This window comes from Diaphorina citri, unplaced genomic scaffold, assembly GCF_000475195.1.
Source record: "Diaphorina citri unplaced genomic scaffold, Diaci psyllid genome assembly version 1.1 scaffold3913, whole genome shotgun sequence".
NCBI classification, from domain to species: Eukaryota; Metazoa; Arthropoda; class Insecta; order Hemiptera; family Psyllidae; genus Diaphorina; species Diaphorina citri.
This window is the reverse complement of record NW_007381312.1, coordinates 130-14311: the sequence shown is the minus strand read 5'-3', so window position 1 is coordinate 14311 and position 14182 is coordinate 130. Positions and strand designations below refer to the sequence as shown.

Genomic DNA, 14182 nt, shown 5'->3' with positions numbered 1-14182 from the left:
TTTTTTTTTTTAGGCTTTAATGGCAGGATTCTCACACTGTGAGCTCTTCCACCCAACCAAACATCCAAATAATAACCTCTCGGTAAATAATAACAATAACCAAATATCTACCGACGTTGTATACATTCAGGAATATTGTGTTAGAGATTTTGACCACATAATAATGGAGCTCTAAGGGTTAGGTGGTAGAAAACGCCTCCGGCGTTAGCCTCGCCTAGTGGTTACCTTCCACTCACGAGTCTATTATTATCATTATTATTATTAAAAGTTCTAATTAGATGATTTTTGTCTTGGTCTGTCTTGTTTTTAAGCGATAACTCCCTAATGGTTTGTCCACTTCAGAAATAACTTGGTAGAAATGGTCAATAGAATGAAATTCGACCATTAGACTTTGACCCGATATAAATCCTTCAAGGAGTGGCTACTTTGATTGGACACCAAAAAAGGTCTCTTACCTGATAGATCATTTCCAATACTTTCCACAGGTCTGGCGAGATTTTCTTCGATGTCAAATCATAAACTAAACTCAAAGCTTCCTCGTAGAATTCTGAAAGCAAACAATAAGGAACATTACACGTTGATCACGGCCAACTTGAAACAGAACTAAACTCAAAGCTTCCTCGTAGAATTCTGAAAGCAAACAATAAGGAACATTACACGTTGATCAAGGCCAACTTGAAACAGATAAACCTGTAACTAATTACCAAGTTTGTAGAATACGAGAAGAAATCCAATAGATCACAGAGAGCGAAAAAAAACCTATGTGCAATAGTCCTGTAAAATTGTCCTCTTCCTAGGTAAAGGATACAGCGGTCATCCAAGCTAGCTTAAATTATGTTGGGCCTGTAAAAAAAAGCTTTTGTTTATACGCTCCTTGGATTCGAACCACCAACCTCACAAACTCACGTCCATCACATTAACAAACCACTACAACACTGAGGTTGAAATCAACAACAAATTACGAGCCTTTGAATAATTAATTTATCCGTACAATTATTGGGCGGACCTAGCACTAAGTAGGAAAAAAAAAATATGCCTTATCTATCATATCTAGAGATACACCAAATATGGTGTTTTAGCATGGGGTCATGACAAATCTAACTTAGGAGACCCCAAAGACGGATATTTCCACTCATTTCCTGATTTTGAAAATTTGGACCTATTGCAATACTTTTTCGTAGACAGACCCAAAAATAGTGCTGGTCTGTCTTGTTTTTAAGCGATAACTCCCTAATGGTTTGTCCACTTCAGAAATAACTTGGTAGAAATGGTCAATAGATGAATGAAATTCGACCATTAGACTTTGACCCGATATAAATCCTCCGAGGAGTGGCTACTTTGATTGGACACCAAAAAAAGGTCTCTTACCTGATAGATCATTTCCAATACTTTCCACAGATCTGGCGAGATTTTCTTCGATGTCAAATCATAAACTAAACTCAAAGCTTCCTCGTAGAATTCTGAAAGCAAGCAATAAGGAACATTACACGTTGATCAAGGCCAACTTGAAACAGATAAACCTGTAACTAGGTAATTACTAAGTTTGTAGAATACGAGAAGAAATCCAATAGATCACAGAGAGCGAAAAAAAAAACCTATGTGCAAAAGTCCTGTAAAATTGTCCTCTTCCATTTTAAAAGAAAAGGTCATAGATACCAATGTCAAATCATAAACTAAACTCAAAGCTTCCTCGTAGAATTCTGAAAGCAAACAATAAGGAACATTACACGTTGATCAAGGCCAACTTAGGTAAAACAAATAAACCTGTAACTAATTACTAAGTTTGTAGAATACGAGAAGAAATCCAATAGATCACAGAGAGCGAAAAAAAAACCCATGTGCAAAAGTCCTGTAAAATTGTCCTCTTCCATTTTAAAAGAAAAGGTCATAGAAACCAAAATTCTTATGAAAATATCTTTAACACACGACCTACTGATGCATAATAGCTTTGGAATTAAGAGAAGAAAGGAATAAAAAACAATTTCGAGGGAAAAATGGATTTTTTTTTATTAAGTGGGTAGTTAAAAAAAGTTACCTACCAAGTTTGTGCTTATTAACCCTTTGAACGCAGATGTAAACTTTTGTTTACACAAACTTTGCCGGCCAATAACTCCTAAGGTGATGAATTTAAAAAATTCTGACTCCAGATATGATCATAACTCGTATCTTAATTCGGTAACCAAAGGGTTAAACAGTTGACTCACCCATGACATATTTGGAGAAGATTTGTCCGACCACTTGCAGACAGATGGGCTCCAGCTGGGCAATAACAGGAGGGGCATCTTCAAATACGGACAGCATGGTTTCGATTGTGTTGAGTAGCGCCATGGCTGCGATGGCTTTCTCGTCAGTTCCTGAAATTCTTGAAGAACCAGATGATCGGAGAAGGACTTGACAGCCTTAAACAATTTAAAATCATCACAGAAAAGCAAGAAAGAGACATCAAAACCTTGAAGACATTTCCACACGTCATTAATGAGGATCAAGAACAATATGGGCCCCAAATGGGATCCCTGAGGAACACCAGAAACAACAGGAAAGGGTTGAGAAAATGCAGATCCTACACGAACCACGAAAGTTCTATCAACAAGGTAACTGGCTAACCATTTGTGAAGATATTGATATTGAGAGGAGCACGTTTATACCTATGTTAATAAAAAATATAATTTGAGTTGAACTCACGTTTTTAGTGACAAAACACGTTTTCAGGTGCCTAGAGCCTAAATAAAAAGTTTCAGCCATTGGTCCGTGTGTGTCTGTCTGTCTATAACAAAATATCTCAAGAACGGTGGTAAAAGCTAGAGACTTGAAATTTGGTATGTAGGCCACAAATGTGACAAGGATGCGAAACAAAACTTTTGGTTAGGATCGGTGCAGCGGTTGGTGCCATTTCAGCCGCTTTTTGGCGGTTTTCGGCACTAAAGTCTAATCGGTAAGAGATATCGACAAAGTTATAAGAGGACACCCCAAATCATACCTAAGAAACCCAGGTAAGCATAATTTAACAGGATAAGGAAAGTTGTGTGATGTTCACACCAGATTTTTTTAAAAACTAAAGGTGACCTACCTGTGAGGTAAGAACAGAGCGACACATATTGAAGATGGCCAGCACATAGTCCTGACTACTGAGGAAAGCAGGGGTGTCTACAGTGATGTAGTTGTGTAGAGCGGGCATCATGTCGGTGAAATAGTCCAGACCATCCTTTTGGAAAATCTGAAACCCAAGGAGTCCGGATTAAGGAAGAATAGTCCAAGCACAGAGCCGAAAAAACTTCGAGTCCGCCGGGAATCGAACCCGGGACCTCCGGCATGCAAGCCTAGTGTGATACCCACTCGGGCACGGTTTGAATACTGTACATTAATTGTATTTTTGTTCAATAAAATTCGATTTGATTTGATTTGCTAGAGAAACAAACAATTTGTTCTTGTTAAATCTTATCCAACCATAACCATATGCAAGGCACCGTCCGTCTGTTTAGCTTCCGCTTCGGGGAAAGTAAGCACACACACTACAAATTCCATGGTCTTTACAATAAAGTATCGCACATCACCTACCCCACCATATGCAAGGCACCGTCCTTCTGTTTAGCTTCCGCCTCGGGGGAAGTAAGAATACACACTACAAATTCCATGGTCTTTACAATAAAGTATCGCACATCACTTACCCCACCATATGCAAGGCACCGTCCTTCTGTTTAGCTTCCGCCTCGGGGGAAGTAAGCACACTCACTACAAACTGCATGGTCTTTACTCCAAGCACAGAGCCGAAAAAACTTCGACCCCGCCGGGAATCGAACCCGGGACCTCCGGCATGCAAGCCTAGTGTGATACCCACTCGGCCACGGAGGTTTGAATTATGTACATTACTTAATTGTATTTTTGTTCAATAAAATTCGATTTGATTTGATATGCTTGAGAAACAAACAATTCGTTCTCGTTAAATGGTTTTTACATCCAAGCACAGAGCCGAAAAAACTTCGAGTCCGCCGGGAATCGAACCCGGGACCTCCGGCATGCAAGCCTAGTGTGATACCCACTCGGCCACAGAGGTTTGAATTATGTACATTACTTAATTGTATTTTTGTTCAATAAAATTCGATTTGATTTGATTTGCTTGAGAAACAAACAATTCGTTCTCGTTAAATGGTTTTTACAATTGAGAATCGCACATTACTTACCCGACCATATGCAAGGCACCGTCCTTCTGTTTAGCTTCCGCCTCGGGGGAAGTAAGCACACTCACTACAAACTGCATGGTCTTTACAATATAGATCAGTCTCAAGTCGAAATTGACCAATCAAATGCCTTGAGACTATGCTTAGCACGAACTTAAGAGCCAGCATTTTGTTCATAAATACGGGTGTAAGAATCGCACATTACTTACCCGACCATATGCAAGGCACCGTCCTTCTGTTTAGCTTCCGCCTCGGGGGAAGTAAGCACACTCACTACAAACTGCATGGTCTTACTCAGCATGTTCTTTCTCTTCTTACACATGGCGTGGAGGAGGGTTTGGGCTGCCGACACCGGGGACACGAAGTCTTCGAATATGTCTGGGAAAAGAGAAGAAGAAGAAGTTGATCATTAAGTACTTACTTATTGGTAGTCATACACAAAAAGACCACTCAGGCCAAGGACCACAAAGTGAGTTTAAACTCGGTTTGAGTTCAACTCTCAATGAACAAGACAAGGCCATGATCCGAGATGCCATTGTAGATGCTGTGGTGATGGCACCAGAAGTTATCAGGTTAGGATACCTCATCATCTTCTTCCTCCCCCTGCCCTCAGGCCTTTTCTTATTTAAATAGGGTCTGTGTTTGTCAGTCTCTTCCAGGCAGCCCTATTGTGTACCTCATGTCATGATGAATTCTTCTCCCTCAAGGCTTGGTTCACACAGTCTTTCCTCCTATTTCTTGCTCTCTTACCATTTTATCCCCGTCATTTCCATTCTTTCGACTCTTTTTAGGATATCTCACCACTATTGAACATTTCCATTAATTTTTTTCCAACTTTCATAATTTTTTCCCCAATGTTTTCTTATTTGTGTCTGTCTCTTTAACTTCTATATTTCAAAGAATACTCGGCAGCATGTTGTACTGATTGTATTTGTGCTGATAGGTAAGAAATATGTAACATTGATCTTGACCCCCATTGAACTGTGATGTTTGCACACCACATGTAATTGAAATTTGATCATAATGTTATTGAATTCAATTTTTGCTACACGAGAGTGCAAAGGGCCTTTGATTATCATCTTATTATAACAGAGGTGTACACAGTGCACTGGATAATTTTCTGATCTTTAGTGAATTTAGATGAACATGAGTACCTACCTAAACAATCATTTTAATGGCCAGGGAGAAAAGTACTTAGGTATGGTAAAATTTTAGAACAAAGTTCTGAGAGAGTCATGTAAAAGAAAAAAAAAAGGAGTACGAATTCTAAAAAAAATTAGAAAAAAATATCGGAAACTATCACACGATACCAACTACACTGAGAACCAGATATTAACCTCTTGAGAGGGTAATTAAAAAATGCCCACTCCTTTGAGACAAAGAAAAAAGTTTTTTGAGGCCACCGCTCTCTAATTTTACACATTATCCTTATTTTGATTGGTGAGTTGGGACCCGCACGAGTACATTAGGGTTAAGTTTGGTGAGTTGGGACCCGCACGAGTACATTAGGGTTAAGTTTGGTGAGCTGGAGGCACTCGCGGATTGATGTCTGAATGGGTTAACCAGTGACAAGATTTGATAGGTATTGTGAAAGTTAAAAAGGGAAAAAAATATAGCTCTTAGATTTTCTATAAAAGTGCTTATCTACGAGCATAGTGGTCAATAACGTAGTGCCTATTGATAATGCTCATAATTCAGCTGGGGTCAAACCCTCAAACTCCTGTTTACAAGGCGAGCATCTGTGACCACCGAATCATCGAATCAGTAAAGGAGGCTCTCGGTAATGTAGTGACTTCCACTAAAATTATAAAAAGGCTATCATTTTCACTACCAATAAGTAGATTCGTTGAAGTTTAACCCGTACTTTAGGGCTGTTTGTCCATACACCTAAGCCTTTCATTTCCGGGGCCGCAAAAATAACGTAGTGCCTATTGATAATGCTCATAATTCAGCTGGGGTCAAACCCTCAAACTCCTGTTTACAAGGCGAGCATCTGTGACCACTAAATCATCGAATCAGTAAAGGAGGCTCTCGGTAATGTAGTGACTTCCACTCAAATTATAAAAAGGCTATCATTTTCACTACCAATAAGTAGATTCGTTGGAGTTTAACCCATACTTTAGGGCTGTTTGTCCGTACACCTAAGCCTTTCATTTCCGGGGCCGCAAAGTGAGTTTAAACTTCGTTTAGGATTTAATCTCTGTTTAAGCAATCTGGTTGGCTAAAATTTTTTGATTTTTTTTGAAGAGGTTTGACAGAGGGAACTGTAACTGCTATGGTCTTATCGTCCCGAAATCGAAGAGAGGAGGAAGACATGATAGGAGAAAGCCAGCCGTTCCGAGAACGAATATTATCCCATCAGAATAAAATCCGCCCCGGGCGCGAATCGAACCCGCGGCCTAGCGCTTACGAGGCAGACGCACTACCAACTGAGCTAACTAGGCTGGCAATTGCCATTTATTCATCAGATTTAAGGGACATATTTTAACATCTTATACAGAGGGTAAAAGAAAGTCCTGTAACTGTACCTTCTACAAGTTCTACAACAGGGTTGTCCAACCCGCGGCCCGCATACTACCTCATGTCATAATGAATTCTTCTCCCTCAAGGCTTGGTTCACACAGTCTTTCCTCCTATTTCTTGCTCTCTTACCATTTTATCCCTGTCGTTTCCATTCTTTGCACTCTTTTTGGGATATCTCACCACTGTTGAACATTTCCATTGATTTTTTTTCCATCTTTCATAATTTTTTCCCCAATGTTTTCTTATTTATGTCTGTCTCTTTAACTTCAATATTTCAAAGAATACTTGGCAGCATGTTGTACTGATTGCATTTGTGCTGATTAGGTAATATGTAATATTGATCTTGACCCTCATTGAACTGTGATCTTTGCACACCACATGTAATTGAAATTTAATCATAATGTTATTGAATTCAATTTTTGCTACATGCAGAGTGCAAAGGGCCTTTGATTATGATCTCATTATAAGAGGTGTACACAGTGCACTGAGTAATTTTCTGATCAGTAGTGAATTTAGATGAACATGAGTACCTACCTAAACTATCATTTTATTAATGGCCAGGGAGAAAAGTACTTATGGTACTTAAAATTGTAGAACAAAGTTCTGAGAGAGTCATGTTTGTACTGATTGCATTTGTGCTGATTAGGTAATATGTAATATTGATCTTGACCCTCATTGAACTGTGATCTTTGCACACCACATGTAAGTAATTGAAATTTAATCATAATGTTATTGAATTCAATTTTTGCTACATGCAGAGTGCAAAGGGCCTTTGATTATGATCTTATTATAACAGAGGTGTACACAGTGCACTGGGTAATTTTCTGATCAGTAGTGAATTTAGATGAACATGAGTACCTAGGTACCTAAACAATCATTTTATTAATAGCCAGGGAGAAAAGTACTTATGGTAAAATTTTAGAACAAAGTTCTGAGAGAGTCATGCTGATTATGATCTTATTATAACAGAGGTGTACACAGTGCACTGGGTAATTTTCTGATCAGTAGTGAATTTAGATGAACATGAGTACCTACCTAAACAATCATTTTAATGGCCAGGGAGAAAAGTACTGATGGTAAAATTTTAGACCAAGGTTGAAGAAGTTGTGCAGTTGTGCACATCACATACCTACAGGTTATCTCCCGTGAGGTGTTTGCCCAGTGGATGGAGATATTTCGTCAGGTAGCAGAGCGACCTGTACCTGAACACACCCTAACTCCTATTGATTTTGCAGGTTATCTCCCGTGAGGTGTTTGCCCAGTGGATGGAGATATTTCGTCAGGTAGCGGAGCGACCTGTACCTGAACACACCCTAACTCTGGACGAGGATGAGAGGGCAGATACTCCCTGGTGGAAGTGCAAGAAGTGGGCCCTTCACATCCTGTCCCGCATTTTTGAGAGGTAAGAAATCTTGTTTCTGTGAGGTGTTTGCCCAGTGGATGGAGATATTTCGTCAGGTAGCAGAGCGACCTGTACCTGAACACACCCTAACTCTGGACGAGGATGAACGGGCAGATACACCCTGGTGGAAATGCAAGAAGTGGGCCCTTCACATCCTGTCCCGCATTTTTGAGAGGTAAGAAATCTTGTTTTAGTTTTTTTATTATTATTTTATTTTTATTTTTTGAGAGAGGATAACTTTTTTTTCTCAGGGTGACATCTGTCCTGGGCGGAAATCGAAACCCAGCGCTAATGCTAACTAGCCAAAGTACCTATACCGTATACCCAAATTATTTTTCAATTTCCCTCTAATTATGTTACTATCGGATGAGACCGAAAAGTCCCATCAAGACCCCGTTCCCACTTTCGTGAGTTTCACAATTTTTTTTTTTTTTTTTTTTTTTTTTCCCCCAAAAACCCCCGTCCCCCTTTTTGGGTTTTTCCTATTTTTTTTTTTTTTTTTTTTTTTTTTTTTTCGAACGTTACTTACTAGGCAATGTAATTTAAATGAGAGTGTTCCCCCTACACACCACACGATTTTGTGTCCGAATGACAAGTGGGAACGGTCTCTAAGACAACAGTCAAGGCTCATTTCTCTCTTTCCTTCTCATTTCAGATACGGTAGTCCTGGCGGTGTCGTGTCGGACTACGAAGAGTTCGCGCGCTGGTATTTGAAAACCTTCTCGGCCGGTATTCTCGATGTGCTCCTCGCCACGCTGGCCCAATACCGGGCCGGCCACTACATCTCGCCCCGCGTCATGCAACAGGCCCTGAACTATCTGACGCAGGCCGTCGGCCACGGCCACTGCTGGGCCCGGCTGAAACCACACGCTACGGCCATCATACAAGAAGTCCTGTTTCCGTTCCTCTCCTACACGGATGCCGATGAAGAGCTGTGGAGTTCTGACCCGCACGAGTACATTAGGGTTAAGTTTGGTGAGTTGGGACCCGCACGAGTACATTAGGGTTAAGTTTGGTGAGTTGGGACCCGCACGAGTACATTAGAGTTAAGTTTGGTGAGTTGGGACCCGCACGAGTACATTAGGGTTAAGTTTGGTGAGTTGGGACCCGCACGAGTACATTAGGGTTAAGTTTGGTGAGTTGGGACCCGCACGAGTACATTAGGGTTAAGTTTGGTGAGTTGGGACCCGCACGAGTACATTAGGGTTAAGTTTGGTGAGTTGGGACCCGCACGAGTACATTAGGGTTAAGTTTGGTGAGTTGGGACCCGCACGAGTACATTAGGGTTAAGTTTGGTGAGTTGGGACCCGCACGAGTACATTAGGGTTAAGTTTGGTGAGTTGGGACCCGCACGAGTACATTAGGGTTAAGTTTGGTGAGTTGGGACCCGCACGAGTACATTAGGGTTAAGTTTGGTGAGTTGGGACCCGCACGAGTACATTAGGGTTAAGTTTGGTGAGTTGGGACCCGCACGAGTACATTAGGGTTAAGTTTGGTGAGTTGGGACCCGCACGAGTACATTAGGGTTAAGTTTGGTGAGTTGGGACCCGCACGAGTACATTAGGGTTAAGTTTGGTGAGTTGGGACCCGCACGAGTACATTAGGGTTAAGTTTGGTGAGTTGGGACCCGCACGAGTACATTAGGGTTAAGTTTGGTGAGTTGGGACCCGCACGAGTACATTAGGGTTAAGTTTGGTGAGTTGGGACCCGCACGAGTACATTAGGGTTAAGTTTGGTGAGTTGGGACCCGCACGAGTACATTAGGGTTAAGTTTGGTGAGTTGGGACCCGCACGAGTACATTAGGGTTAAGTTTGGTGAGTTGGGACCCGCACGAGTACATTAGGGTTAAGTTTGGTGAGTTGGGACCCGCACGAGTACATTAGGGTTAAGTTTGGTGAGTTGGGACCCGCACGAGTACATTAGGGTTAAGTTTGGTGAGTTGGGACCCGCACGAGTAACACTAGGCTTGCATGCCGGAGGTCCCGGGTTCGATTCCCGGCGGAGTCGAAGTTTTTTCGGCTCTGTGCTTGGAGTTCGGGGTGCACTCAGCCTCGTGAGGACAATCGAGCAGCTATAGCTACTTTAATGCAGTAGCGATCAGTGGCGGCATTGTAAAAAGATTGATGATGTATGAGAATTAATAGTAAAGGAGGCACTTAGTAAAATGCTTTGGTACCCGCAAAAGTTGTGAACTAGCAGAGAGCTTGCTTTACCACAAAGATTTTTATTATTATTATTCTTGTCCTTGATTAATCAGTGGCGGCATTGTAAAAAAAGATGAATGATGTATGAGAATTAATAGTAAAGGAGGTACTTAGTAATGCTTTGGTACCCGCAAAAGTTGTGAACTAGCAGAGAGCTTGCTTTACCACAAAGATTTTTATTGTTATTATTCTAGTTCTTGATTAATTTTTTCTAGTCCTTGATTCAATTTTTCTCCCTGATTTTTTTTTTTTTCCCGCAGACAAGTGGCGGACATTCTATTGAAGAAGGAGATGTATAAGAGTCAAATGGACAAGCTGATTTGCACCTATGTGTTTCCCGAGTTCTCCAATCCCCACGGACATATGAGAGCCAGGGTAAGTTATTAATTGTTCCTACTTCTGTGTATTACCTATCAATTTATCATTCAGTACTATTTTGTCTTTGTAAAATATAAGAGTCAAATGGACAAGCTGATTTGCACCTATGTGTTTCCCGAGTTCTCCAATCCCCACGGACATATGAGAGCCAGGGTAAGTTGTTAATTATTCCTACTTCTGTGTATTACCTATCAATTTATCATTCAGTACTATTTTGTCTTTGTAAAACTTCATTAGTCTCATTACTATTTTGTCTTTGTAAAACCTCATTAGTCTCATTACTATTTTGTCTTTGTAAAACCTCATTAGTCTCATTACTATTTTGTCTTTGTAAAACCTCATTAGTCTCATTAAGTACTATTTTGTCTTTGTAAAACCTCATTAGTCTCATTACTATTTTGTCTTTGTAAAACCTCATTAGTCTCATTACTATTTTGTCTTTGTAAAACCTCATTAGTCTCATTACTATTTTGTCTTTGTAAAACCTCATTAGTCTCATTACTATTTTGTCTTTGTAAAACCTCATTAGTCTCATTACTATTTTGTCTTTGTAAAACCTCATTAGTCTCAATACAATTTTGTCTTTGTAAAATCTAAGAAAGGCTGATTTTATGTATTACTTCAGTCAGCTAAGGTCAGTTTTCTCATCTGTCTGCCACTGACTAAATCAGTTCTTTTCAGGACCGATTCGTTTTCTTTCTGTGGGGGGTGGGTGAATGAACTCTTTACTATGTTCTATTGGTGCGCTCTACTACAATCCTCAGCTATTCTTATATTATCTCTATGTTTTCCAGTGTATTCAACCATTCATCGAGCTCATGCTGGAACGTTTGGTGCGCGAAATCAAAATCTCGGAACTGCGCACCATGTGTCTACAAGTGGTGATTGCTGCGCTCTACTACAATCCTCAGTGTCAAATGGACAAGCTGATTTGCACCTATGTGTTTCCCGAGTTCTCCAATCCCCACGGACATATGAGAGCCAGGGTAAGTTATTAATTATTCCTACTTCTGTGTATTTCCTATCAATTTATCATTCAGTACTATTTTGTCTTTGTAAATTCTAAGAAAGGCTGATTTTATGTATAATTCTGTCAGCTGAGGTCAATTTTCTCATCTGTCTGCCACTGACTAAATCAGTTCTTTTCAGGACCGATTCGTTTTCTTTCTGTAGTGATGGGTGGGTTGGTGAATTAACTCTTTACTATGTTCTGTTGGTGGTTATATTTCCAGGCTTGTTGGACACTGTAGAACTTCAGTGAGATCAAGTTCCAGGATGAGAGTATTCTAGTGGAGGCCATTAGACTTCTACTAAACGCTTTGCTACATGACAAGGAGCTACCGGTGAAAGTAGAAGCGGCCATCGCCATCCACATGTTCCTCAATCATCAGAAAAGTGTGGTCCAGCTTATAGAACCTCAGGTAAGTGAAACCGCTTGTAATTTTTCCTCACTAATAATTTTTGTTTTAATTCTTTCTGTAGTGATGGGTGGGTTGGTGAATTAACTCTTTACTATGTTCTGTTGGTGGTTATATTTCCAGGCTTGTTGGACACTGTACAACTTCAGTGAGATCAAGTTCCAGGATGAGAGTATTCTAGTTTCTTTCTGTAGTGATGGGTGGGTTGGTGAATTAACTCTTTACTATGTTCTGTTGGTGGTTATATTTCCAGGCTTGTTGGACACTGTAGAACTTCAGTGAGATCAAGTTCCAGGATGAGAGTATTCTAGTGGAGGCCATTAGACTTCTACTAAACGCTTTGTTACATGATTAATACAAACTAAATGAGTATTCTATTCTATTCCAGGCTTGTTGGACACTGTACAACTTCAGTGAGATCAAGTTCCAGGATGAGAGTATTCTAGTGGAGGCCATTAGACTTCTACTAAACGCTTTGCTACATGACAAGGAGCTACCGGTGAAAGTAGAAGCGGCCATCGCCATCCAAATGTTCCTCAATCATCAGAAGAGTGTGGTCCAGCTTATTGAACCTCAGGTAGGTGAAACCGCTTGTATTTTTTCCACACTAATAATTTTTGTTTTAACTAGTAGGTAAAAAGGAATTTTAATTGTGTTAAGCATAAATGCTTGTCACAAATGTCGTTCACCGCTTAATGCACTACGCTAAATTTTTTGACTTGACTTTGACTCGAACCGCCAACCTCCAGATCCGTAGTCCACCACGCTAACCACTGCACCACTGAGGTTGGTTTTATCTAGTACACAACACAAGGGGGCACGGTTAGTCTAGTGGTAACGTGCTTGCTTGCCATGCAGAAGATCCCGAGTTTGATGCCCACCATCGACAAAAAATTTTACTCGTTTTTCGATTGTAAATATTTCAACGGGTTATTTCTGGTGCTCTTGTGTTGACTTTTCGCGCCCAACTGAGGGGCATACCACGGATTTATTAGTTCTCAATGGTTCACTATAGGTAGATAGTCAAACTTGCGCGTGGTTGGTAGTTGATATCCGTATGGGTTACTCTCTGGGCAATCACGTTTGTTGGTTTTTAACGGCCCCACTTTCAGGCTGGGTGATATTAATGTGAAGAGGTGGGCAGATCGTCTCAGTTTGGGGTACGGTTAGTCTAGTGGTAACGTGCTTGCTTGCCATGCAGAAGATCCCGAGTTTGATGCCCACCATCGACAAAAAATTTTACTCGTTTTAAGATTGTAAATATTTCAACGGGTTATTTCTGGTGCTCTTGTGTTGACTCTTCGCGCCCAACTGAGGGGCATACCACGGATTTATTAGTTCTCAATGGATCACTATAGGTAGATAGTCAAACTTGCGCGTGGTTGGTAGTTGATATCCGTATGAGTTACTCTCTGGGCAATCACGTTTGTTGGTTTTTAACGGCCCCACTCTCAGTCTGGGTGATATTAATGTGAAGAGGTGGGTAGATTGTCTCAATTTGGGGAGTACTAGTGACTTCAAATCTCTAAAGGGTAGGGGGAACTGCTTATAAACGAAATTTTCGCTTGTTCATTCAGCTTGTAAAGAAAATGATCGTCGAGCTCATGCTGGAACGTCTGATGCGCGAAATCAAAACCTCGGAACTGCGCACCATGTGTCTTCAAGTGGTGATTGCTGCGCTCTACTACAATCCTCAGCTATTCTTCCAAGTGATGAACAACCTGCAGTCCAAACTGAATGCGCAGGAGTCTGTCACGGCCCATTTCATCAAACAGTGGATCCTGGACACGGACTGTTTTCTGGGGTGAGTGTCTGGCTTGTCCCCTATCAGCATTTTCTTTTAAATTTTCAAGAGGTGATTTAATTTACTAGAAAAGGCCGATTCTACCAGCTTGCAACAGGAATAATATCTCTAAAGTCTCAGCTTTCTTACAATACCCATATTGTCCCATTATCTCAATTTTTCACGGAGCTTCGAAGCATTTTCTTCTGAGAAATACGTTCATAAAGCTTGTGCATTGCGGACTTTCTGCAGGATGATATAAGGTAAATTAAAATATGTACCTACTTAACCTCATTTT

General features: G+C 40.7%; 1 protein-coding gene across 1 annotated transcript; it reads left to right on the top strand.

Annotated features, from left to right (window-relative positions):
• Positions 1 to 4694: 4694 nt before the first annotated feature.
• On the top strand, positions 4695 to 13905 carry LOC103520668 (importin-7-like; the record flags this gene model as incomplete). The annotated part of the gene is made up of 12 exons (XM_026831697.1): positions 4695 to 4747; positions 7457 to 7514; positions 7934 to 8057; positions 8101 to 8275; positions 8756 to 9055; positions 10566 to 10680; positions 10735 to 10836; positions 11478 to 11669; positions 11934 to 12104; positions 12225 to 12305; positions 12490 to 12678; positions 13679 to 13905. Coding segments are annotated over exons 1-12 (1787 nt in total), but the record flags the coding sequence as incomplete, so codon positions are not given.
• Positions 13906 to 14182: the final 277 nt, after the last annotated feature.